Genomic DNA, 24,459 nt, shown 5'->3' with positions numbered 1-24,459 from the left:
CACGGAAGCCTCTAGGCAAGCTCGGCCTCGGAGCAGACACAGTTCAAGGTTCCGTCTTTTATGCCGATGTGACGTGTAGACTACCTCGATTCGTGACTCTCCCCTCTGCAGCTGGCGCCGACGCGGAACGCGGGCCGTTTGTTTGACACACGCGAGCTCATCAGCCTCATTCTAGCAAGGAACCGGGTCGAACTTGAAGTCACCAAGTACTATCAACGCTACTTGAAGCTTGAAGGCAAGTTGAGTTCCTTCCTCCCAAGTGTAGCTCGGGCGAGCAGCCTTTTATCAGTTTCATTATCAATGTATAATTTGTGTATCAAAGACGAGTGAAACGAGTTCAACAGGCAATGGAAAAATCGTAATAGTCGTCAGTATGTAGTACGTAGGTGCCATAGTCATAAAGTGAAGCAGATATGTGGATGTGGATGGTGGCTAGGCGAATTTCAGTACTATCTGCTTTGGGACATCATTTTAAGCAGGAGTAACTTCATGATGTGCTGCAGCTTCCTGTGCTACTTGCTTCCAATCCTTCTCGCGCACACCGAATTCAATTGACAGTGCAAGCTTGTTGAAGTTTACAAGCGTCAGTCCCCTGGGTTGGCGGACGTGCGACTCCCAGCCCTCTGGGAATCGCTCATCAAGAAGAAAACTCTGCAGGTGATCCACACGACCTCCAAAGGTTGAGAGCAACAGCGAGGCACTAACGGAACGGTCAGGATTGTGTTTGGAAACGGATGATGAAATGAAATACTTTGCGCAACCAAATAACTTGTGGAAAGATTTCAGCGAGAACTCCTGGTTTACTGCACGCGCCACTGCACGACGCTTGCCCAGCAACTTGGAGAGGTCCTTGGTAGTAATCACAACATTGCCGTCCTTGTCCTTGCCGGAAGCTGCCGCGAGTAGCTCTTCGATGTAAGGTACGTGTTTCGTCGATTGGTTTGGTTGGAAAGCAGCGTCTAGGCCTGAAGACAAATTATTCGACATACACACAAAGAGCCCTATCAAATTACTCACGTAAGAGAGACGCGTCGTGCTCAATACCATTATGCAGGTCGAGTTCTTCTAAATCAAAGGTATCATCCTTGTAGCTTCTCTTAAGCATGCGAGCAGCATAGTGCGGCACAAATGAGGATAAGGTAGAACTGATGTTGTAGGTTGCCCGGACATGACGATCCAGTTCGACGAATGATATCCCACGGCCGCTGTGCGAGATGATGCCTACATTTCAATGTCGTCAGGCCACACCGTCACCGTGAGTCATCAGAATTTGCAGAATCACTAACCGTGGTTGGCAAGTGCATTGAGTCCTGGGCACGAGCAGCGAGAGTCGGTCTCCTGGGGAGGCCTAAATTCGGGCCAGTACCCTCCATAGCCTGGGTGGCCCTCGGGGGTGACATCACCGATGTGATGCTTTTTCCCCACGACGTTGAGGAGTGTGAGGATGACATCCCAAGACATGATTTTAACATCATAGAAAAAGTTGGACACGCCGGAGGAGAAACCCATTTCACGTCTTTCGCGTCAACTATAGATGCTCAGATGCTGGTCGAAGGCTGAGGACAGAGGACCAAACGCGCTCCGCTGAGAAATATATAAGTATAAGAGAACCGAACAACGTTCGGCAACAATGGAGTGCTACTGACAGCCAGCGACATGCATTATTTACGATTCGTCGCCGCTGCAGAAGGCTTAGGCTAAAAACTCAGCTTTATTTCAGCTTAGATTAGTGATTATGATAGTCACAAAATGGAAGCGTACTTACTAGGGGGCGTGCGCCGTGCAGAGAGAGATTATTGTATCCTTATAGGCAAAATTTGTCAATACGCCTACGCCAAGATCAAAGTTTCAACTTATTAGGATGAAACGATTATCCCGAATTATCCCCGACATTTCCATTGAACAGAACTCTATCACCAAGGAACGTTGGAACTGCGAGCACCAATCGCAGCATGTCCGCACAATCACCCTTGGATATTTCACCTATTTCACCCGAAATTGGGAGCGGGAGCGATTCATGAACGCGGAACTTCTATCATTTTCCATCTCAACCCATCGTTGCTATTAGAATCGGTTATGTATTTCCCAGCCCCACGCAGCAAACGCAGTTGCCTCTGTCGTGCGTTGTGGATGATGAGAGGATTTGATGGCACTGCGGGCGAGATGGAAAAAATCTGCTGTCATGAGTCATGACGCAGTTGATCGACGGTGATTGGCGGCTAGTGCATTATGTAAATAATATCTGGAATGACGCGCTAGTAGCTCATGAATCAATTAATACTTGTCTCGAATGGGTCTAGTGTCGTACGTACTGTTTCACCGTTTATTGTGGTCTTGTGCTTGAGACTTTGAGTACGAAGGACTTTGAAGAAAGCTGGTAGGTTACTAGGTAGCTGGTGTGGAAAAGGCTGCATGTGTGATAGCACGGGACGAGATGCTGGGTGGGGTATACCAATACGCACAGAAGTTTCATGCGCTACAAAGTTGGAAGTCTAGCCTGTAATTAGGTTCTGGTGCAGTGACGTCGCCGAAGTTTCTCTCTAATCTTTTGATCTCTGCGATGGTAGGAAGACGAATTCCAGATTGTTGAGTAGGGCGCGAAACTGTTTGGCGTCAGTAGCGCAGAGCGCGTCTGTTTGAGCCTGAGCGCGATTACCTCTTGGTACGCCGTCATGACATGCTTAATGTGAAGTCCGCGGCTGCGTTGTCTTTGTACTGTTAAGATGAGTGTAGCCCGTTCTCGACTGGATAGGAAGGCTGGCCTCGTGGTGTTGCGGGAGTTCTGAGATGGGCCTTTGAAACTTGTGCTCTTGTTGTTCTTCAAGTTAGCATCATGATGTTGATGCCAATTCGAAGATTTCTTTGGCTTCTGGTTTTATCTCGGCGTATAGTCGTTGCATCACCGCCGATCTGCTGACGGGGTCACGGGGAGCTTCAAGTTCGCTAGAACTGCTGGGGGGAGATTTGCGCAACACTTTAAGTATGCAGATCCCGCTTCGCTGATAAGTCCGCGCAGGTCCGCGTACAGGTCTCTTCGTCCGTCGGTTTGTTCCCGGTGTGCATCTGATGGTAGGGATTGTGTTGACCAAATTGATGTACATTTTGTAATGAGCGCCCTCGACAGTGTCTCGTTATAGTGATCGAACATCATATATTGGGCGAGTTTGATGAATTGCCTGTAGTATCGCTGGCTGGTTGTACAGGATGTCACTGACCTGACTCTCGCCTCCCTTGTCAACTGGCAGTTGCGGCGCCCTTGGCAAGTATCACTCCCGCAATCTCTCCTTCGTAGACAGTGGCCGGGCCGTCAGCGCCTTCCTTCCATTCGGTTTGCCTGTGGATAATGGCAGTATTCGTTCAGTGAACACTGAACGCAAAGGATGTAAAAAATCGATGACCGTCGGCAACGTTCAGTCGATCGTCAACGTGTCGGGTGCCATGAGTCCTTGTATATTCCTTATATAGTGTAACCAGCCTGACTATAAGGTTTGTTACAGAAAGCCAGATGGCCCCGCTCAGGGCGCAGCGGCGACGAACAACCATTGGAATAGCAAGGGGTCGTAAACTGACACGGAGGTGCTCGCTCGCTCGCTCGTCGGCGCCCAAGAAATTGTACAAGTGCCTTGCTCCGAAAAAAACCTTCCCTCCAAGTTGCCATGGAGGTCTTTGCGAGATCGAGTACAGCATGAGGTCCATGACCGTCATCCGCAATCCACAAAGTATCTTGAGGACAGCGAGAATCTTTCCTTCCTCGTCCAGGCTGGAAGGATTGACCATCCAAGCCAAATGTTCAGGCTGCATCATGGGTGGGTATAATGCATGAAAAGGTATCATTTGATTGTCCTAATCAACATTTAATACTGCTCCTAGATGCGCTATAATCAGTTAGCTAAGGCATACGATGCTTTGAACGATGCGAATGATGGAACTTTGTATGGCTAACACTGTCCAAATACTATGACTACCCAAAGGCTTCGGCACGACCGGCATCTGCCAAATTTCAAACTCCTCGCTTCGCCTGCCAAATCACTCCGAGTTGAACCGACCAGTCTGACTACGTCAAAAAATTCTCACTATCTCAAATTGACGCTATAGTCAGACTGGTTAGTATACGAGTCTAGTAACCAGCCTGACTATAAGGTTGCTAATCCTTCAGTCAGACAAATTCCTATCAAAGATCTCTTTGGTTTCTCTCGTGCTCAAGCCTGGCTGAGATTCTTCTACCAAACAGCCATCCAAGGCTTAGATGCTGAGAACGAGTTAACGAACTGTTGGACTTTGAATACCGATGGTATTGACAACCCAGAAGGTCCGCAGGTGGTTGGCTCAGATCTTGGACGAGAAACTCTGTCTTTCGGTTCAAAAATCTGATAAGTTCTAGCTTGGGCAGGCCTTAGCCAATCAGATGTGATTATATAATGTTTTCCCTTGGATTCTTGGTGCCGCAAACACATTGTAGAGATGTTCACTAACTTTTCAAAGTGAACGTTCGGCGACCAGCAGAGCACTGAATGGCACACTATATTATCCCAAGCCTAACTCTTGCCGCATCGGATCCCTTGCAAGTCGCTTGCGAACAGGAAAAAATCTGCTGGGAAGCGGATAAGCTGGCCATATATATCTAATAAGTTCTCATTTCGGTCGCGCTCGAAGTTCATTGCCAGCATACTAATATCCCTTTGCTTGGTTTTGCCTACGGGACTTGGATTTGGTGCAACGTTGATGCTTTGGTAAAGGTGCAACAAACTCACTCCGATAGGCTTGAAGAGCCTCGGCACGATCTCCGTCCCCTCTGGCCGCGGCTTGCTCACGATGATTCCGAATTTCCAAATGCTGGTCTTCGACTTCGCTTGCAGGTCCGGCATCATCAAACCTTCCATCGACCATGAAAGTGCAAGCGAAGATCCCTTGGCACACCTGTGACCTGCCTGACATACGAAACGCGATATTCAAGCACGCAATCTGTCTTCCTTCCCCCCGCGGGCCGCGTGAAATTTCGATACTACAAGCCAGCGGAATTCGTCTCCACATAGCTCCGCATGGCAGGTGCGGAGCTACAGTGTTTGCCATGGGGCGCAGGCCATGACCCAGATCGACAATCGGCATATCACTGTTGCGTCCGCGGGATATACTATTAATTTGATTTGCACATTATTCACCTAATGCACAATTTCGTACAGTTACCTCCAGTGTTCGGCACAAAACATGTTTTGAATGTACGGATTGGTGTGTAATGGTGCTATCTTGCAGTAACTTCACTTGAAGAAAAACAATGTCGTTGAACGTTTGCGACAACGAAAACTTGAGGGAAGGTACGCAAGATAAGCTATATGAGCTGTTTTCTATTTTTCCATCAGATCTATGAACCCCGACCTTCTCAAACTCGATACCATTGGTTTTATACTGTCCCTTAATTCACGAAAAAGCTTCGAGATAGCTGGTTTCAAATTTTCAATCAAGCAGTTTAGCGCTAGGTCTCCGCACTGGGCGATACTATCAAACTTTACCGTTTCACGAAGCTTACAAGGCTACACGACATGGTATGCGCCAAACCTCTCGCTTTCACTCTATGTACCGTAATTGCTAGCTATAACATCCATGATAGTACTAAGTACTATGTATGTTCGGCAGCGAGCTCAGCGCTGCTTATACCTGCATCACGTGAATAGTACTAGTACTTGCGGCATGCCATTCTGGTATACGTACCCTCAAGGTTATGAAACTGGGAGGGTATCAGCCAAAAGGATTCAGGGCCCCTAACTTTTCTCTTCGGAAGTTGCGAAGCTCTTCTCTTTGTGGTGGTCAGTGTTCCGCAGTCGCTGTGTATGAATTTGAAAGCCATAGCAGAGGAAACGAGTTATCTGCGACCAAGCGCAAAATTAACAAAGCCTAGTACTAGTACTAACGTGACGTGGCCACTCAAAGCTTCCGGACTGAGATGGTTCTCTTTGTTTACCATATTGGTAATAGGTCCCCGTTGCTTTCATGACACCATAGTCACGCTTGATGCTTCCACTATTGCATTTTCGTATTTATTCACCTCGCATTCCTTCCATATTCCTGCAAACCCCCCATCGTCACCGCACTCTCGCTATGCTTGCACATGATTGGCAGAGGGTTGAGAAACGCGCCAACGTTCCTGCTTACACCCTTTTCACTAAACCAATAGAGAAGTCTCAGCTTGACGAGCGCGACTACAGATTGATTAAGCTCGAAAATGGTCTCTTGGCCGTGTTGGTTCACGATGCCAAGGCTGATATTGCTGCCGCAAGCTTAAACGTGGCAGTTGGTCACCTGTCGGACCCAGTGAGTCCATTTTTCGGAGGTTTGAAAACATCGGGTTGTGCGTCTGCAGTCTGAAGGACGGGTATGAAGAGAGGCTAGTTTAGCATCATTAGTTGTTGCGCAGTGACGGAGATCGGAACCCTTACTAACAAGAAACTGTGTGTTTATAGGACGACATTCCCGGCCTTGCTCACTTTTGCGAGCACTTGTTATTCATGGTATGAGCCTCTCCACAGTGTCACAAGTACTGTCTGAACAACATTTGGTATAGGGCACCGAACAATTTCCGAAAGAAAACGAGTACTCCGAAGTGCGTATCGCAGGCTACCCTTTGCCATCTAGCCGACTTACTCTGAATTCAGTATCTTTCCAAGAACAACGGCCATTCAAATGCATATACAGCACCGGCCAATACCAACTACTTTTTCCGTGTTGCTACCTCAGGCCTCCCCGGAGCTTTAACACGTTTCTCCGCGTTTTTCCACTGTCCTCTCTTCGCGCCCTCATGTACTACGCGGGAGATGAATGCAGTGGACTCGGAGCATTCTAAGAATCATCAGGCGGACCCATGGCGCGTCTTCCAGCTGAACAAATACCTTACCAAGGAAGGTCATCCGTGGAGCAAGTTCGGCAGTGGGAATCGCGAGACGTTAAGTGCTGCCGGGAGAACATTCAAGGTGGCGAGTAAGCTAAACGGGAATGGGACAAAGAATGGGATACATGCTGCTGCGGATGAGAGTGTACCAGCATCACCAGTATCATCTGATGGAAGTTTAGCATCCTCACCGCTCCCTTCACGTATTCCATCGCCAGTCCCGTCTAATACATCTGTGAGCAGCGAGAACGAACCAGACGGCGGTGTCATCGGGCGTGAGACCCGCAGACGGTTAGTTGAGTGGTGGAATAAAGAATATTGTGCAGGCAGAATGCGACTTTGTGTTGTTGGGAAAGGTACGTCGCCGTTTCTGTTGCGGGTCAATACTTTGTCACCTCGACTGCAGAGCCACTCGACGAGTTAGCTGACATGGTCTCGACCTTGTTTACACCCATCAAGAACCGAGAGCAAGATCCATTACCCGTAATTCCTGACCATCCATTTGGCCCGAACGAAATGGGAGTAAGTTCACGTCTTATTGCTGATGGTGTGATTTGTTGACATAGTTCATTAGACCTTGGTTTCCGTTCAAACTGTCAAAGCCTTCCATGCTATTGAGATCTCATTTCCTCTAGCGTGGCAGTGGCCCCTTTGGCGGTACAAGCCTGCACATTTTATTGCACACTTTACTGGTCATGAGGGTCCTGGTTCACTTTTTTCGTACCTCAAAAATAAGGGGTGGGTGACGTCGCTCAGCTCGGGTCCTCAACCCCTCGCACGAGGCTTCGAAATGTTCAAATTCACTATTCATCTGACGAAGCTCGGCTTTGAGAATTACCAATCGGTGGCGCTTGCGACATTCAAATACATTTCTCTCTTGCAGTCTTCTGCATTCCCAAAGTGGTACCAATCGGAGCTTGTCAAGATCGCGCGCACGAGATTCCAATTTTCCGAGAAGCAGAATGCGGAGAGCTATGCGGTTTCGCTTTCCGAGAGGCTGGGCAAGCCTGTCCCCCCTGAATCAATACTCAGCGAGGTGGCCGTTCCGTCTGACTGGAATTCCGAAGACGGAGAGCGAGAAGTTCGTGAGATCTTGGAAGGCATGCGTGTCACAAAGGGCAGGGCAGTACTCATGGCGAAGAAAGAGGAACACGAACGCATTTCAAAGAATGAACATTGGGAGCATGAAAAATGGTATGGTACAGGGTACAGAGTAGAGCGATGGGACCCGTCGTTTGTTGAACAGGCGAGTCAGGTCCCACTGTGGCATTCATCAGACTTGTTGACAAATCGGTGGCTAGGCTGAGGGACCCAATGATATCCCGGAGCTGTACCTCCCAGGTCCGAACGAATTCATACCCGCCAACTTAGAAGTGGAGAAACGCGATGTCCTTGAGGTAGGCTATAGCTACACATACCGATGTCCCTGACTGTCTGACCACGGTTGATATTTTACAGCCCGCTAAACGTCCTTACCTTATCAAACAAACACCAATGGGATCCGTGTGGCACAAGAAAGATGACCAATTCTGGCTTCCAAAGGCGTCGCTCGCACTGGAACTTCGTAGGTGTGCACTTTGTCTCACCACAATTCTGGGGCTGTGGGCTGATTTTCAACGTAGTCCGATTGCAGGCTCATCTCCGCGCGCTGACACCATGACACGGTGAGTTGCTTTGCAATCTGCCTGTTTGGTCTGATGATAACAATTTTGAACAAGGCTTTTTGCTGACCTTGTAAATGATTCGCTGCAAGAATTTGCATATGACGCAGAACTCGCAGGACTTGTCTTCAACAGTGGCTCACACCGCCTCGGACTGATGATCACTCTGGATGGGTACAACGACAAGTTGCCTATCCTCGCTCGTCGCGTTTTGGAGACTGTGAGAAATCTACAAGTTCGCGAGGACAGATTGGTAGTCATCAAAGAAAAAGTTATTACTTCATGTTATATTTCTTCGATGCAAGTGGGCTTACTTTGACTAACCAGGTTAAGCGCGACTGGGAAAATTTCTTCATGGACCAGGGTTACCGACTATCGGACTATTATACGCAATACATGCTCACTCATCACACTTGGAATATCGCAGAAAAGTTGCAAGAGGTCTCCAGTGAGTCATTATTGCAATTTTAAGGAGCGCCGACATAACTCCCCAATTATGATAGGCGTCACGCAGGAGGAGTTGCAGAGACACATCGACGACTTCTTGGCGCGCCTGAGCATTGAGATGTTAGTAACCGGCAACATGCACAAAGACGTACGCATTTTTACTGGCTAGCAATCGAGTTGATCGTAATCGGAATTGAGTTTAGGAAGCTATTAGTTTATCAGAGATGGTAGAGAACATTTTAAACGCCTCTTCGATACCAGCCGACGAGACCGCTCAACGAGCCCTCATCCTGCCAGAAGGTATGTCCAACCCATTATGCGGCCAGGATGCGATTGACCTTGACTTTGACAGGCTCCAATTTTATTTGGAAGTCACATATACCTAACTCCAACGATCCCAATTCGTCTCTGACTTATTATCTTCAACTCGGAAGTTCTACCGATGCCCGCTTGCGTGCGACCAGCTTGCTCCTCATACATATGATGTCGGAGCCGGCTTTCGACATTCTTCGGACAAAGGAACAACTTGGTTACATTGTCTTTTGTTCAGAACTGCAACTGTCTGGTGCATCGCGTCTGGGGTTGCGACTGGTGGTGCAAAGTGAACGGAACCCCGCCTACCTGGAGCAGAGAGTGGAAGCATTCCTGGACTTGATGAAGAGTAAGATCGAAGACATGGAACCTATTGATTTCCAGCAGTTCAAGACTGGCCTACAGCAAAAGTGGACTGAAGTTGTTAAGGACTTGAAGAAAGAGCGCTCGAAATTCTGGGAGCACATAGATTCAGGGTACCTGGACTTCCTGAGACGTGTGTTTGATTTGTTTTTCGTCTTTTGCTGCTTCCAGCTAACATAGATACTAGGCTACAATGATTCGGACCTGCTGACAGACATTACTAAGGACGACGTCCTGGATCTCTTTGTCTCTCGTGTTCATCCCTTGGGAGTCAAAAGGTCCAAACTTTCCGTCCAATTACAGTCCCGGAAGCCGCGGCCCCCGCGGATCAGCGCCACCGCTGCCAATGCCTTTGAAGCTTTGGTCAGAGCTTCAACTACATTCGTCGAGACTTCAGGGTGGAAGGAGGAACTGGCTGACGAGAATCCTCTTGCGACACACTTTGCAAAATACTGGCAAGACGCGCTCAGCGGTGTCGATAATTATGAGGAGTTGATGATGAAAATCCCCGGGTTGATGACGCAGTACCCAGTCGATGAAGAAGTATGCGACGTTCGGACCGCAGGGGTGACCTTCATTGAAAACGTTCAAGACTTCAAAGCCACCCTTGAAGTTACAGAGCTTCCGGAGCCCTTGGTAGAATGGGGAGACTTGCCGCTCGCCAAGCTTTAGGGGTGTTATCTATGTTACTCATTTACTTTCTTATCATGTAGTAATTAATATGTCTTTGCTGCTTTTCGTGGGATTCTGACACTGCGGGAGGTTTCTCGGACGTGAATGCTGCAGGCTGAAGTATGTTTGGCGCCGATTCTACGACAGAGTTTCTTGTGACAAATATCATATCTGACTTATTTTCAATGCTAACCGTTCCCAGGCTTCTCATATAGCCGGTATGCATATGGTGGCTACTTTGATCTATGACCGAATCGCCCAAATATTCTGAACCAAGGGAAAGATCTCCTCGAAATGGCGGGCTTGCATAGTCCCACACGCACACGCACACTCGAAGATGGATAGGACTAATACCAGGCTTCCTGGGACTAGGTTCAGCTTATGACTCAACTTCATCCATCGCTCACCGCTTTACAAGGTCAGTGAGCATTGTACAAGCATCATATTGACTGGTCTTAATCCTGCGTTGCGTATAGCCACAGTGACAACCTTCCATGGCCTGGCTATCATCATAACCATGTTTCGGCTGGCCTATAGGCGATCGAGACATCAATTGTGGTGGGACGATGCGCTCACTGCAGCTGCCATAATTACAGGCGCCATCTCCTTGGTTAGCGTTTGATCTTTGTTGGCACCCAAAAGACTCAAATCAGTTGCAAGGTATCTGTGTGGCTTGTGATGGCTCCTCACAGTCTGTATCTTAAATTTGAATAACGGGCGAAGCTTACTATGATACCCAGCCGTTATTGAGACAGATCAAGTCCGTATCGCGGCAAGATGGAGCATGATATTCTGCTTCACAACCTCTTTGTGGCTTGCTCGCCTTAGTATTGTGTTTTCTATCATCCGTCTTGCACCACGAGCAGACTGCATGCGAAAGATAGCACAATGGGCTGCTGTCATATTCGCCGCACTGTGTGTGATGATGCTTGTACAAAAGACCTATATTTGTGCCCACAACTTCAACTCGGAAAGAATTGACTGTGTACTGGGGAGTTCTGTGGCTGCAACCCAGTTTGCGAGTAAGTCTATAACTCCCTCGTGTGCGTAGTATTCCTGGGCTCATATGTTCATTTCAAAGCTGACGCCATATCTGATATCGCCCTGGTGTTAATGCCAATCCGACTGCTTCGGGAGATTCATTTACCCAAGGGCCAACGGATCCTCATTATCTCTGTGTTCTCCACCAGCATCGTCGTTTCTTTGGCCAGCATTATACATGTCATATTTGTTCTACAGACGGACGTGTACATGCAAAGTATCACTGCTCAAGTTGAGGTTTGTCATTTTCTCACATGCTAAGCGCGTAAATTTATGACGAGTAATCGTTCAGCTTGCGCTTTCCTTGATTGTGTGCAACTTGCTGGTTATTGTAACCTGCATATATAAAGTCTTCCGGCGCGAAGACCTTGACCCTGATTGTGGGCGTTGGTCATCAACACCACAAAGTATGCTCTTCACGACGTTCGTCAGTACAAACCAAACCAACAGCTGGACATGCCCTGGGGAATCCACGCTTACTGGCCCAGCCGCTGGAAAACACGACTGCGATCACATCTCGATTTAGGGTACCATTCTTTCCCTGTCCCCCGCTTTGATCGTTAATGTGCGTCTTCGTCACCTATCATGCGCTACGACGTTCTGATTATCGACACTGTGCAATTCACAGTCACTCATGCAAGGATCGCCAATACCGCTCTTCATGATGGATCTGACGGCACAAGCGAGAAAAGGAGACTCGGGACGGTTACCCCGCAAGGTGGCATTAAAATCAAGTGTATTTATTAGAATGACGTTGTGGTCTTGGCGGACACTCGGCTTCAGGTTCAGGGTTCAGATTCTCCTGATTCTCCTGGTTTAGTGTAGCTCATTCGCTTAGCCAGATGCACTTTTAGACTGCCCTCGACCTCCTTTACGAATAATGAACGAACAATTTAGACTCAAAGGTGGCACTCCCAGCTGATTTTCGTCACACTCGAACTTGGAGTAAATTATCTAAAATTTACAAGTCACTACGAATTTCGTAGCTCTCTTTAGAAGGTACCTGGGTGTACAGGTTGGGGTCGTTGACGCACCGCTGTCAGCTAATACTGGGATGTTTTTGCAGCCGTGGGATTGGTTGCGAGCGTCAACTGACTGACTGTTGCAGTGTGAGTCTATTATACGGTGCGTAGGGTGGGCTCACGATGGTTGGTATTAATCCCACATGCAACAGGCTTCTTGTCAGAGTCATGCCCGGCGCCCGCGTCATCCATTGGAATGTGCTTTACCACCTGCATATGGTCGGTGAGCCAATTTTACATGTCCGTGGGCCGCGATATAATGAAACTGAAGTTATAATACTGTCCAGACCCATCTCCTCTATTATACTTTCCGTCTGTGCATGTGAGGCATATGAGGAGCGTATGAGGAGAATTCCGATGTGAACAGTTTTAGCATTCACAATTTCAATTGCGCTCACCATCGTGATTGACCCAGAAATCATGTTTACCCATCGACACAACTCCTCAGAAGTCGACGTCCTGCTCTTCGAAACATCTTCATCGAGGACATCACCAGACCGGGTGGAGGCCCATCTTTGAGCTTAAATCCCAAAAGGGCTCTAATGTTCCTCTGTGTCTGTCTTGTCAAGAAGTTATTTTATTTTGGTCCTCTTACTAGGTGATAAATGGACTGACCGTGAACGTCGAGCTAGTTAGGAGTCTCGGGCCATGTATTTGGATTTAGAATCACAACACACTTACCTACAATGTGCTTGTACCAGCTGTGCTCAGGAGTAAATTTTGCATACAAATGAGCATGTCCGCCACTATCCAACCTGTCTTCACCCATGCGAAACTTTCTGCTTGTGGCTTTGACTAGTAGGTCTGCAATGCCTTCGTTGACGGGGAAGAGCTTCTTGATGTATTGTTGCTTCCCACCCGTTATCCGCCACAATATTCCATTGACTGGTAACACCCGCGGAACCCGCGCTGGTTTGTTTTGCACTTAACGGTATTTCCATGATACCGTGACTGCCGAGCATTTCGAGGAGCGTAGTTCCAGAATTGGAAGAACGAACCCAGACTCCTGTGTAGCAAACACTGCTTCGAACAGTAGAGAAAGGAGCAGGTATTAATGATATCGCTGATGACCTAGTCGAGGAGACGGCTTAGTGGTAAGTTATCAACAACTCAGATTGTGGAGCCTGTCGGCCCAACCTGATACTCACCTACTACCTCGGGCAAATGCCAAAAAACAATTATCTGCCGTATCGTAGTAATTTCATGAAGAAATTCAAGATAGTTCAGTAGCAGAGTATATGCGTGGACTGTAGAGACACGGTACTCGAGTGACGGGTGTGTAAACGCGACGCGACTGCCGGCGGCGATCTGGCGCGGGTCCTCCTTGGGAGAGCCGGAGATCCTGGCACAGCCTGAGTGGGTGGAGTCTCAGTGAAGCCACTGTGTGACGCGTTCGCGTCAGGAGCAGTCCAGCACCGCCCATATCCGCCACCCGCCGAAGTTGGCCTCGCCGTCCTGCAAGGGAGAGTATGACTCATGGTACCCATCCGTGAGAACGTCGAATTGTGGCCTTCAGAATCAAAATCAGACTACCAAGTTGCCAACATCCCTCCTCGCATAAAAAATAAGACCTGACGTGAAATGCAATTGACGCCGCTGTGCGGCCCTCCCCGTCGTTGTGAGGAGAGTTTACAGGTGTGAAAACGTGCAACAGCATTCGGGTACTCGAGCAGGACGAAAATTTCTTTGTTGTGAGTCTCATTTACTAATATTGTTCACGCTGTCTTCATGCAGCAGACCAACTCAAACTTCAGATCAGTTGCAGAAGTTTTGTACTACTTGGTGGAGTCCAGAGTCTCTAGACGCATCTAGTGGGTATACGACCTATCTTCTGCTAGCTTCAACCTCGCTACAAAGGTGCACTTTTATATGCCAGTTGCTTGTCATGCACCATCAGGGAATCATGGCAAGATACCGAAACTTTACGTGTGACTGATATAGCATCATGAAGTTGGCTCATCCTGTCAGGTTTGTGGGAACCGTGTTGCTAGCATTCTGCTTTCTCTACTACCCCCACTGAAATTGCAGCCTTATCGGGATTCTTCGATTTCTTTCACTCTAGCTGCAACAGTACGTGTGACAAAGCTGTCAGTCACGAAGGTTCAACGCGACTGTGCGACTTGCGGAATTGCATGGGCGAGATGAATCTTTCCGATGATGACCCTGCAGGAACATTCGTCGCACAGGTGCAAATCCGCAAGACATGGTGGTACCGGGTGGTACTCGCTCACTTTTACGTCGATGTTTTCGAGGTGTTCCTGAGCACTGAAGGCAACAATCCCAATTAAATGATTGGTGGAACCTGTTCGCCAAGGCCATTTCCCAAGCTAATAACCCCGAAAGCCAATCATTGGCTATCTTTGAGCGCTTTTCGACCAACAAAGTTTGTTGATTAGCATATCAGGTTTTACATCCCGTGTGATGTTCTCTGAGTTTAGCTGGAGTTTCTTGTGTCAGAATGATGGCAAATTGCAAAGCTTCCGTGCCTCAATAGAAAACGCGTTGTCTCAAGCCCAAGGGCTCTGATGGAGCGTATCAAACTCTCAACGTCACCCAACCCAATCGACAGGACATCGTCTTGACTTTCGTCGGTGTGGTCCACCGGATATCCGCTGCCTCACTTACATTTATGGGTGACCAGCATGTCTAATACCCTCCACCCCTCTGTTGTGGGTCTTCGAGGTGAGTGGGGAAGAGTCGATTCATGCACTGATGCTGACAAGCGGCTGACGCATACCAAGTATCAGTGACAATGGTTCATATGTGCACAATTGTAGTAACCTCTTGGCGACTCTGGTATAAAATAATACAGCGACGCTGGTGGTGGGAGGATGTATGGGCGGCCACCGCGCTAGCAGCTATCATCGCCAGTGTGGTCTCGGTCTGGATTTTTTCTGGGACACCGGTCGGTATGTCGCTTCATGCGCTGCTCCTTCCCTTATGACCATTCACCATCCTGTTCAGATTCAAAGCCAAGGGATGGCCCCATTATAGCGTACTGGCTTATAATGATCAATTTCACCATAGGTCTCTGGTGCGTTACCCACTTCCTTACAAAATGACTTTCAATTATCGTGGATGACTTAGGGCGTCTCGGTTAAGTATGATATGTTCGATTGTAAGATTGTCACCACCCACAAGAATACGGATTGTCGCATGTTGCGTGGCAGCAACTTTTGCAGCAATTGCTATCGCTTTACTCATCCACAAATGCTGGTTTTGTGCTCGCAACCACGACTGGGAAGAAATTGCTCCGCTCAGTTGCTCTCTGGCGTCTTCTGTAGGCATCGCACAGGTCATCAGTAAGTAGGAGGGGATGCAATACATGCTGCAGTTGATTTACTACTCTTCAGCGGACTTTTTGTCTGACATAACACTGGTGGTTTTACCTGCTCAAATCTTGCATCAGGTCAAGCTTCCACGGAACCAGAGGATATTAATTCTCTCAGTTTTCTCCGGCAGTCTCGTAACCACGTCACTGAGCATCGCACACGCAGTTTTTTTCATTCAGGCCGATCCCATCTTGAAGATTTTAACAGGGCAGCTCGAGGCAAGTCTCACTATACCCCACAATCTTTTTGAAGCATAGCTGAGCCAATAACCTAGATGGCCTTCTCTGTTATTGTCTGCAATCTTTTGCCTATTGTCACATGTCTCTACAAAGTCTTTCGAAGCAGAGACCTAGACCTCAGATGCCCGGCAGACAGCATATTTCTCACTACTATCGTCGACATGCCATTATCAGACAGCCACAAAACTGAAGAATTGAAATTCATACTAGTATGATTCATAGCTTAGAAGGATCTTGGCGTGCGTTGCACCGGTGGCAACGTGGTACTGCATTTCATATCCCCCCATTTAAATATTATTGTATTGTATTGCATCAATTCATCAAGGCATGTGCATCGTGTATTTCTTTTATTCCGTACTGTATTCCTGACACAAGTACCATCGTTTACAACATGAATATTCTGTTACAACTTGTCGTGCAGCATGTCCCGACCTTCAGTGCAATACGTGCTCTCCACAGCGTATACATTGTAATAGATAACTCCATTGAAACTGTGTGTTGCGAACATGTTAAGGTCACGAAAATTACTTATGAATGAGTAGTCAGAATTTGAGTTGTGATGCGTCTAGTGCTGGTGACAGGGTGCGCCCACGCGGCCCGGTCTACAAGAAGAGACTTATCGAATTAAATATATGAGCAGGGCAGAATCCCCTGACTTATCCTCAGGAACGTTCATTCGCTATCAACAGCCCCAACACTGGCGTAGAGAGCCAAACATCCTCCCACCAAGGTGTGCGGCTCCAGAAAGGATACCTCGGGCGAAAGATGTTTAAATATGAGAAATGTGCTTAAAGCTGCACGCACGTCAACCATTGCTGAGCACATTAGCACCAGTCACTAGTGGTATAGATCAAAAGGCTCTTGAAAGTCCTTGCAGCGTTTGAACGCGAGTATGGGTGAGGAATCCCAGCATTCACGGGACTGCCGAGTTCACTGAGCTACCAAAGTGGTACCGGGACGTTCAGCGTAGTTTTGAGCCACCTCGTTGTCCCGCTAGGTTGATTGATGATGAATTGCACAAGGTAAATAGAGACCTGAAAGTGCCGCATACCGCAGTATAAGCACGTCCATAGCCTCATCGATTAACCTGAATATCGTGCTAAGTGAGACTACTTGATGGGTTGAGAGGTAGCACCGAAATGGACATAAGTCCGCAAATGCCACCGCAGACAATGGATACAATGTATCGGAAACGCACTGGATAATACTGAAAAAACTGCAAAGAAAGCGATGTAAGACAACCGAAACGACAAAATGCCAGAGCCAGGTGGGACGCCATGCTACTTTTTCCTCGCATTGGCTTGTCTCGCAGCCGGAGCGGGTTGCGGCTGTGTGGGAGGTGCATAGTTCTTCGCACGGCGAAAAAGGAGGACATGCGGCTCTGGGGCTGATTACTTTTTGTCAGGGGCGTCATCATTGCCTTCATTTAAAATTGACACTTGCCATGTACTTCATAGTGCTCCCAGCCGAGGCTCTGAGTGATGCCGATCCCTCTCCACTCCGCTTCCGATAGTAGACGAAGGGTGCCTACTTTGTCGTCGAAGAACTCTTTTGGAACAAGTTTGAGTAGCGGTTTCGGTAGGATGACGTGACGATATTCGTATAGGTCGTCGGAGTAGCGATCGGAATAGTGGATCCTGCACGTCAAAATTAGCCACATGAGCGTATCGTAACGGAATAAACATTGCCGCTCACTTTTCGATGTACTCCTCAATCTTGCTGGCAAGCTGGCGATCAGCCATTGAAAAAAAGGGGGTATTACAGGGTATTGAACAGAGAAGACGCGAGTTCTAGAAACAGTCTATGAAATATTACAACGTTGATTGAGACAAAGTGTTGTGTGACACAGACGTGACTAGATTTGATTTCTCGTCCTCACGTGCAAGCGCGTCCGTGACATGTCACGCGTCGTGCTCTCTTTTCGTGTTATCCACCAACATTAATGATATCGCTATCGGCAATGCAACAACCTCACAGATGGTCGCTTATTCACCAGAAATCGGGGACACTACCCCCACAGTATGCCTTTAATTCTGTTCAAATCGACGGTACTTACGCTGACATCGTACTACACGACAGACACCAACACTATTACGATGATTTTAGGTCTGAGGACGAAATCGGTGGGTGTATGCGCGCAAATATCATTTGAGGATACTGAAATCTCTTTCAGACTCCTCCCCATCTCCGCCGGGACGCATCAACGACCGTGCTCGTGCCTTTGCAAGTCATCCACCAGCTAGCCATGTATATCATGCTGTCCAACCACATCAGGAAGACTATGAAAGTTTTACATCCGAATACACCCCAAGCCCCGCCGATTACAATGGCGTGCAGGCACAGAGTCAGGCCCACTATGATACTCCACAGAGAAATCGTCAGTCTTTTCGCGTGTGTTGTTGTCCTTCGTTATAGTAGTCAACATGGAAGTCATTTTAGACCGCCCGCACCAGTATTCTGGAGAAAATCACTTTGGAAACTGGAATCAAACCACAAACAACCTCAGGTCTAATTACGACACTGTATATAATCATAAGCCAGTTGGACGGACACAACAGAAACCCCAACCAGTGCGGTTGCGCCCTGTTTCCGAGCTCCGTGGGTGTATTTACCGCTGTCTACTTTCTGAGTCTCTGACTTTGACTTGGTGGGGTAGCGGATATGTTTCGCAGTGTGTTCAAATTTGGTGTTTTCAACGCTATTCAGTCAATTTGCTTTGATGCAGTAAGATTTATACGGCTTCATTCAGATGCCTTCAGACTTGACTGTTCTTAGGTACTCCACTCGAATGAGAATATGGTGCGTTATACTCATGACTTGAGATGTCTCTAAACCGGCATCCAGGTTATCAGCGGTAGGGTGACTACTCTCTTCGACGAACTTCGGGCTTAGCGAGCGTGTAGCGCCCACCGGAAGTGGCAAGACTGTTCTTTTTGAACTGGGTATCATCCGCATGATCACCGACCATTCGAGCACAAGTCAAGTAGCCAAATGCGTCTATGTTGCCCCAACTAAGGTAAAGTTATGTTGCTCCTGCTCCAGGTCGTTTTTCATGTTAATGCAGGCCCTCTGTACGGAAAAATACAAGGAATGGACCTCCAAATTCGGCAGTCTCGGGATACACAGTATGTAATGTATTAAATTTCAGATATGATTTTCACTATGAGAGCTAGCTTGCGAGCTCACGGGTGACACTGTGGTTTTCGACAAGGGCGTATGGGGTGACGCTAAGAACGCTAGAATCATGTAAGATTGGTCATCACAGTGTTTGATGAAATCTGATGCGTAACTTTATCCACAAAAGTGTTACCACGGCACGTTCCCGGTCTGCCGATGTTTTGATGACACAGCTTACATTTTTTCAGGCCGAGAAGTGGGACAGTCTCACTAGGAATTGGTAGACATTTTTTGTTGTGATAGCAGCCTACGCTCACACTCGTCTCAGGGATGACCATAGTCGAATATTATCTCAGATCAGACTTTTTCTTCTAGACGAGGTAAGACTATTGTTAATGATGATCCTGCTATAAACCATTCAACGGCTGGTCAGGTTCACATTCTCAACGAATCTCGCGGCAGCACGCTAGAAGTAGTCGTCTCTCGTATGAAGGCAAGAGGATCCGATGTTAGGTTCCTTCTCGTATCTGCAACAGTCCCAAACATTGAAGATGTTGCGAGCTGGATTGGGAGCAATCATGGGTCTAGCGACCATCCCGGTCAAATATTTCAGGTAATTAAGTCGAGGCTTGCTCGGTCCTAGTTGTAGCTTGTGCTAATGGGCAATACAGTTTGGCGACGAATATCGACCCTGTAGACTTAGTCGGTTTGTTTATGGCGTTGACAAGCCGAGAGGTCAGAATGACTTTGCATATGCGCATACCCTTGATGCCCGCCTATTCGCCGTTTTACAACAACACGCCATTGACAAACCAATTCTCGTCTTCTGTCCGACAAGAAAAGGTACGACATCGCAATTACTGGTCACATCTATTACTATCAGACATTCCGTAGGAACCATCACAACCGCCAGGCAATTAGCTAAACAATATGAAGAAAGCATGAAGACGAACCAGCTGCTCCCGTGGAGCAGGCCTTCGCAGTGCGTTATAAGACACCAAATAAGATAAGATATTCATAAATGTTTAGCATGGATCAGACATTTCATGACAAAGATCTCGCTTGTGAGCACTGCACGCCAGGAAATATTATTGGTACTCATCACTTGCAGCTCTGGCTGCTTTGGGAATTGGCGTGCATCATGCTGGACTCACTATTGACGACAGGAAGACCATCGAAGACCTGTATCTGCGTAAAGTTCTACGAGTTCTTCTGGCTACGTCGGTGAATACGGATCATTTCTCTCCTTTATTAAGTGTTGCTAATGCTACGCAAAGACTTTAGCGGTTGGAGTCAACTTGCGTAAAATGCCATCCGTTGGTATTCATCCGGTCGGCGACACTGATACTAAGTTTCAGCCGCCCATCTGGTCGTCATAAAGGGCGTCAAATTATATCAGAACGGCGAATCTAAAGAGTACTCGGATCTTGACATAATGCAGATGATGGGACGAGCGGTACGTGCAGCACTCAATCCACAACCCATTAACCAACTGGCCCTGATGCTGCAACGATAGGGTCGCCCACAATTTGGTACCTATTTTTCCAATTTGCACTTTTTTCTGTTGATGCTAATCGTCCTGTGCTCAGACACTGAAGGAGTCGCTATCATCTTATGTGAAACTGAACTCGAGAGTAAATATCGCGATCTTGTTCAAGGGACGACACCTCTGGAGAGTAGTCTGCACACGAATTTGACCGAGCACCTGAACTCTGAGATTGGTTTGGGAACTATCACCGACGTCAAGACAGCACAGGAGTGGCTTCTCCGCTCGTTCTTGTATCGCCGAATGCAAAAGAATCCGCAGCACTATGATATTGGAAAAGATGACCACCAGTCTTGGCAGGACAAGGTGGACAGCATTGTGATGGACAGCATCGAGCAGCTACGGGAAACCGAGTTGGTCACCTATTCGCCGCGCGATGGAGAGCTGAGTTCTACTGAATTCGGCGATATTATGAGCAAGGTGAAGTGATTCATCTTCTGTGTCGTATAGAATCTGACAGCTTATGGAGTTTTACATCCGTCGTGGGACGGTGAGGTTTTTGCGCCATTTAACAGCACGTCCCTGATGATGTATAGATGAAGGCAATCTTGGACCTTTCTCCAACTGCATCAATACGCGAGATTGTGAGCTAATGGTCTTATCACCAACGATGATCTAATGGAGACATGATGACAGCTTGAGATTATATCCGCTTCAGAGGAGTAAGTTTTAACAGTTAGTTTGACTCACGACACGAACTGTTTTATGCAGATTGTCCGACCTCAAATTGCGAAGCGGCGAAAAGCAGGTAAGGAACATGAAGCAGAGATATTATTGCTGAGGTCCACTATTTTCAGATATACGAGAAAATTAGGCGTCATGATGACATTCGGTTCGCGGTTAAAAAAGTTCAAGGCACGAGTGACAAAGTGTTCTTGCTTATGCAGGTAGCTTTTGTGTTCATACCTGCCTGTGTTTCAAATGACGTCTTTGAAGGCAGTTTTAGGTGGTTTGCCCTTGAATAGTGCCGAATACAGGAGCGGAGAAAGTCAACCATGTCTTGAAGCACTCTCCGTTTTTCGTCACGTTACCCGGATTGCTACAGGTATGCTAGTCACCCCTCTAAAGCGCATTAATCCTTCAACTTGAACACCCCAGCGGTTACGGAAGTCGCCATCATAAAGAAAAATGGAGCGCAAGTTAAGCACGGACTGGAAATGTACGTCTGCTGGGACCAGGATCCTTCCGTGGCTGAAAAGAACTGTCTAGAGCGCGTTGTCTTCGTGCCAAAGCATGGGAAGATAGACCGATTGTCCTGAGACAACTAGAACATATCGGTGAAAAATCGTCAGTGGACCACCTTGCCCTTCCATGCGATCTACTGACAATGGTCTTGCAGAATCAAGGTAGAGATTTGAAATGACTCACGTTAAACGGGCTACATGCACAAGAGCAGATATTGGCCGAGAATCATATCTCCTCGATTCCGAAGCTACTTAGTACCAGCCCATTGAGACTCGAAGAGGTGAGTTCTCGTAACTGGGAAACCCTATAACAAGCTAACTTCGGCTAGCTCCTGAACCGCAGATCTCCCTTTGGGTCTGAAGTTTTGGTGGCTGCTAACGAGCTACCGAAGTATATCCTCGCCCTGACGGAAGTCAAGGTTTCGCCTAGCGATGGGAAATCGCCAGTGGATGTCGAACTCTCTGTTGAATGTGGCCTCCTCTTGGACAAGAAAGCTTCTACTGGATCCAAGAAACAGAAGAGGGGCGGTTTTGATATGACGACTCTTCTTACGATTACCTCCGACTTCGTTTTCATCGACTTTCGACGTATCTCGTGAGTTTTACACCATTAATACGGAGCGTTACTGAATTCAATTTCTTAGGACGAAATCGCTGAGGGAAAGGAAATCTTTTGTGATCCACGCGCAGCTTACCAGACCGAGTCAGACCATTAGCGTTTCAATTTCTTCAGTCAGCCAGAAGTAGTCCTATGGCGGGGCATATTGGCTAATTCAAACAATTAGGATAAGATCGCTGGGGTCGCAGTAACTGAATGCTTCAAGCCTTCCTTACCCACAAACAAGTACCCAACCCTTGATACTCGCCCATTGACTTCTTTGGTAAGCAAAATGCAGACTGCCTTGCGTGAGCTCACTTCTCGAAGGAAATGGACCTGGAAGGGCTCGAAGATGTTGCCGACTTCTGGGATATGGGACCTGACGACGACGACGAGCTGAATATCCCAGTAAAGGATCTCACTCGATCCCGTAGCCCGCTTCAAAGCACCACATCAGCACAAAAGAATGCCAACCCTCACAAAAAGAAGACAGTCTCACACCCTGCAGTGAATGGGGAGAGTTCAAGAATGGTCAATACGCCCATGGGGGACACACAGCCTAAAAAACGCTCGGACGGGAAATACGAGTGAGTCGTTTTGATTGTTATCTGCGTGCTGAATATCGACATAACATCTCAGCTGTAATCATACCTGCAAGGACAAATCTGCTTGCCGTCACTTTTGGTGAGTTTCGACACACAAACGTCTAGATTTATTTCCTGCCTTGAATAATTAGTTTCCTGCTGACGAGAAGTGCGCGATAGTTGCCGTGACGGACTCACGGAACCTTCTCGTGTCCCAAGAAAGAACGCAAAGCCCGTCCATTTGCCGAGTTTTAAGAAAGCTGACGACTCATCATCTACTGATTCCAAAAGTCGAGTTACCGTACCGCTTGGCGCCGTCCCAATCCCCAATCGACAAAAGACAGCCAAGTGCAACCCAGCTATTGAGCAGCTTGACTCCCTTCATAAAGGTGCTGATGTCAATCGAAGGCTGGGGCTCCCTGAAGGTCAACGGCTGAAATTGGATGCCCCAACGCATTCGTCAAGCAAACGCAAACCAGCCCCGAATTTTGATATCGAGCTCGCTACCTTGAAGTGTTCACAGTCGCCCTCCTCCAAGGACATACTTAGCGACTCGCAATCAGATGACGACCTTGCGAATATTTACGAGCTTCTCGGCGAAGGGAAGCATATTCGTTCGAAGGACTACTCAAAGGGCTACTCAAATTCAGAGCTTGAGCTGGTTCGAGATGACTTCAACGACACCGCGATGGGCGGTGCTCTCTCCCTGACACCCTCTCCCACTCGCAAACGGGCATGCGACTCTCTACCTCCCAATAGCTCGCCCCCTCGGAAACGTCTAAAGAGCAGTAACACGCCTTACAGGCCTTATTCACCAAGACGGGAATTAGCGAATGACGGTCGTGATCAGAAACGCTTCAAAGCTGGCCTCAAGCTCTTCGGCTCCCCTTCCAACCTACTGACTGCAAGGGTAAATCGTTTAAATGCTCTTCGTCAACTGATCCCAATCATTCTAGGAGGGCGAGACTCCTGCGCAGTCCACAAATCGCCAGTCGCTCTTTCTTGCAGAATCCTCCGATGTTGACGTTGACATCCATTCACTGTCCAAGGACCCCCAGCAACAGCCTTCCGATGACTTCTTCTTTGACGAGTCCTACTTTGACATCCTGCCGGAGCCTCAACACACAGTAGAATCTTCTTTCCGTGAGGATGGAGAGAAGACTATTGCAGATATTCAAGCCACAGGAATCGCACGTTCTGGCGTGGAACTTCAGGCTACATCGCAACGTCTCCAAAGGCTTCCGCTTCCTAGTAAATCCCAGCTACAATTTACAGTACCCGTCAACATCACCAACCAGCCTTACTCTCCTCCAGTCTCCTTCAAGCGGACCTCAAACCCTGCTTTCGAGCATCAGCAAATGAACCAAGAGATGAAAACCGATAACAAAGCGGCTGATGTCGATGTCCTTGCCGAATTTGAAAGCTGGTTGGAAAGTGGTGCAGTTGACATTGTGTGATAAT

At 47.8% G+C, this 24,459-nt stretch overlaps 7 protein-coding genes across 7 annotated transcripts; 4 read left to right on the top strand and 3 right to left on the bottom strand.

Annotated features, from left to right (window-relative positions):
- Positions 1–266: 266 nt before the first annotated feature.
- On the bottom strand, positions 267–1,768 carry DEU56DRAFT_765018 (Chloroperoxidase). Its single transcript, XM_041350962.1, has 4 exons — positions 1,287–1,768; positions 1,018–1,221; positions 752–965; positions 267–700 (listed from the first exon to the last, which is right to left on the bottom strand). Exons 1-4 carry the CDS (start codon positions 1,507–1,509, stop codon positions 472–474), a joined length of 870 nt encoding a protein of 289 aa, XP_041215961.1. The 5' UTR covers positions 1,510–1,768; the 3' UTR covers positions 267–471.
- A 1,440-nt stretch (positions 1,769–3,208) lies between these two features.
- Positions 3,209–4,043, bottom strand: DEU56DRAFT_23555 (uncharacterized protein). The gene has a single exon (XM_041345219.1). The coding sequence runs from the start codon at positions 3,832–3,834 to the stop codon at positions 3,358–3,360; it is 477 nt and encodes a 158-aa protein (XP_041215960.1). The 5' UTR covers positions 3,835–4,043; the 3' UTR covers positions 3,209–3,357.
- Positions 4,044–5,970: 1,927 nt separating this feature from the next.
- Positions 5,971–10,451, top strand: DEU56DRAFT_765010 (Metalloenzyme, LuxS/M16 peptidase-like protein). Its single transcript, XM_041350961.1, has 15 exons — positions 5,971–6,306; positions 6,456–6,503; positions 6,557–6,595; positions 6,648–7,236; positions 7,287–7,402; positions 7,455–8,126; positions 8,182–8,277; positions 8,339–8,448; positions 8,503–8,544; positions 8,599–8,812; positions 8,869–8,989; positions 9,045–9,136; positions 9,192–9,288; positions 9,341–9,796; positions 9,851–10,451. Exons 1-15 carry the CDS (start codon positions 6,007–6,009, stop codon positions 10,333–10,335), a joined length of 3,477 nt encoding a protein of 1,158 aa, XP_041215959.1. The 5' UTR covers positions 5,971–6,006; the 3' UTR covers positions 10,336–10,451.
- A 48-nt stretch (positions 10,452–10,499) lies between these two features.
- Positions 10,500–12,328, top strand: DEU56DRAFT_765007 (uncharacterized protein). Its single transcript, XM_041350960.1, has 8 exons — positions 10,500–10,753; positions 10,812–10,945; positions 10,996–11,026; positions 11,076–11,357; positions 11,417–11,613; positions 11,669–11,941; positions 12,005–12,166; positions 12,219–12,328. Exons 1-6 carry the CDS (start codon positions 10,717–10,719, stop codon positions 11,900–11,902), a joined length of 915 nt encoding a protein of 304 aa, XP_041215958.1. The 5' UTR covers positions 10,500–10,716; the 3' UTR covers positions 11,903–11,941; positions 12,005–12,166; positions 12,219–12,328.
- A 2,481-nt stretch (positions 12,329–14,809) lies between these two features.
- DEU56DRAFT_897090 (uncharacterized protein) lies at positions 14,810–16,370 on the top strand. Its single transcript, XM_041356437.1, has 6 exons — positions 14,810–15,080; positions 15,140–15,307; positions 15,363–15,432; positions 15,486–15,700; positions 15,752–15,948; positions 16,005–16,370. The coding sequence occupies exons 1-6, from the start codon at positions 15,041–15,043 to the stop codon at positions 16,182–16,184; spliced, it is 870 nt and encodes a 289-aa protein (XP_041215957.1). The 5' UTR covers positions 14,810–15,040; the 3' UTR covers positions 16,185–16,370.
- Positions 16,371–16,964: 594 nt separating this feature from the next.
- Positions 16,965–17,807, bottom strand: DEU56DRAFT_875627 (cyclin-dependent kinase regulatory subunit). Its single transcript, XM_041355997.1, has 3 exons — positions 17,665–17,807; positions 17,413–17,606; positions 16,965–17,356 (listed from the first exon to the last, which is right to left on the bottom strand). The coding sequence occupies exons 1-3, from the start codon at positions 17,709–17,711 to the stop codon at positions 17,250–17,252; spliced, it is 348 nt and encodes a 115-aa protein (XP_041215956.1). The 5' UTR covers positions 17,712–17,807; the 3' UTR covers positions 16,965–17,249.
- Positions 17,808–17,873: 66 nt separating this feature from the next.
- DEU56DRAFT_897088 (uncharacterized protein) lies at positions 17,874–24,455 on the top strand (the record flags this gene model as incomplete). Its single annotated transcript, XM_041356436.1, has 39 exons — positions 17,874–17,988; positions 18,049–18,092; positions 18,143–18,346; positions 18,409–18,567; positions 18,626–18,693; positions 18,745–18,768; positions 18,814–18,823; positions 18,873–18,985; positions 19,034–19,094; positions 19,143–19,215; positions 19,274–19,283; positions 19,335–19,366; positions 19,415–19,466; positions 19,520–19,699; positions 19,758–19,929; positions 19,981–20,068; positions 20,116–20,150; positions 20,198–20,310; positions 20,364–20,388; positions 20,445–20,542; positions 20,603–20,618; positions 20,676–21,052; positions 21,102–21,122; positions 21,169–21,216; positions 21,269–21,294; positions 21,344–21,380; positions 21,430–21,519; positions 21,569–21,677; positions 21,731–21,791; positions 21,842–21,919; positions 21,972–21,978; positions 22,029–22,097; positions 22,146–22,411; positions 22,461–22,548; positions 22,602–22,697; positions 22,742–23,001; positions 23,054–23,098; positions 23,179–23,908; positions 23,955–24,455. The coding sequence occupies exons 1-39, from the start codon at positions 17,912–17,914 to the stop codon at positions 24,453–24,455; spliced, it is 4,563 nt and encodes a 1,520-aa protein (XP_041215955.1). The 5' UTR covers positions 17,874–17,911.
- Positions 24,456–24,459: the final 4 nt, after the last annotated feature.

The sequence above is a fragment of the Suillus clintonianus genome (genome assembly GCF_016758775.1).
Source record: "Suillus clintonianus strain FC179 chromosome Unknown DEU56scaffold_1, whole genome shotgun sequence".
In the NCBI taxonomy this organism is placed as follows: Eukaryota; Fungi; Basidiomycota; class Agaricomycetes; order Boletales; family Suillaceae; genus Suillus; species Suillus clintonianus.
Note: the sequence above shows the minus strand (reverse complement) of the source record. Positions and strands in the feature narration are given on the sequence as shown.

Bases quoted from the DNA above. Each gene is read 5' to 3' on its own strand.
- DEU56DRAFT_765018 (XM_041350962.1), bottom strand. From the start codon at position 1,509: ATGGGTTTCTCCTCCGGCGTGTCCAACTTTTTCTATGATGTTAAAATC. The intron at 1,222-1,286 runs GTTAGTGATTCT...ATTGAAATGTAG, and splicing joins CAATGCACTTGCCAACCACG to GCATCATCTCGCACAGCGGC. The intron at 701-751 runs GTATTTCATTTC...CCGTTCCGTTAG, and splicing joins AAGTTATTTGGTTGCGCAAA to TGCCTCGCTGTTGCTCTCAA.
- DEU56DRAFT_23555 (XM_041345219.1), bottom strand. From the start codon at position 3,834: ATGATACCTTTTCATGCATTATACCCACCCATGATGCAGCCTGAACAT.
- DEU56DRAFT_765010 (XM_041350961.1), top strand. From the start codon at position 6,007: ATGCTTCCACTATTGCATTTTCGTATTTATTCACCTCGCATTCCTTCC. The intron at 6,504-6,556 runs GTATGAGCCTCT...CATTTGGTATAG, and splicing joins GCGAGCACTTGTTATTCATG to GGCACCGAACAATTTCCGAA. The intron at 8,545-8,598 runs GTGAGTTGCTTT...ATTTTGAACAAG, and splicing joins CGCGCTGACACCATGACACG to GCTTTTTGCTGACCTTGTAA.
- DEU56DRAFT_765007 (XM_041350960.1), top strand. From the start codon at position 10,717: ATGACTCAACTTCATCCATCGCTCACCGCTTTACAAG. The intron at 11,358-11,416 runs GTAAGTCTATAA...TTCATTTCAAAG, and splicing joins GGCTGCAACCCAGTTTGCGA to CTGACGCCATATCTGATATC. The intron at 11,614-11,668 runs GTTTGTCATTTT...GTAATCGTTCAG, and splicing joins GTATCACTGCTCAAGTTGAG to CTTGCGCTTTCCTTGATTGT.
- DEU56DRAFT_897090 (XM_041356437.1), top strand. From the start codon at position 15,041: ATGTCTAATACCCTCCACCCCTCTGTTGTGGGTCTTCGAG. The intron at 15,308-15,362 runs GTATGTCGCTTC...CATCCTGTTCAG, and splicing joins TTTTTCTGGGACACCGGTCG to ATTCAAAGCCAAGGGATGGC. The intron at 15,433-15,485 runs GTGCGTTACCCA...TGGATGACTTAG, and splicing joins AATTTCACCATAGGTCTCTG to GGCGTCTCGGTTAAGTATGA.
- DEU56DRAFT_875627 (XM_041355997.1), bottom strand. From the start codon at position 17,711: ATGGCTGATCGCCAGCTTGCCAGCAAGATTGAGGAGTACATCGAAAA. The intron at 17,607-17,664 runs GTGAGCGGCAAT...TTTGACGTGCAG, and splicing joins ATTGAGGAGTACATCGAAAA to GATCCACTATTCCGATCGCT. The intron at 17,357-17,412 runs GCAAGTGTCAAT...AAAAGTAATCAG, and splicing joins GGAGCACTATGAAGTACATG to CCCCAGAGCCGCATGTCCTC.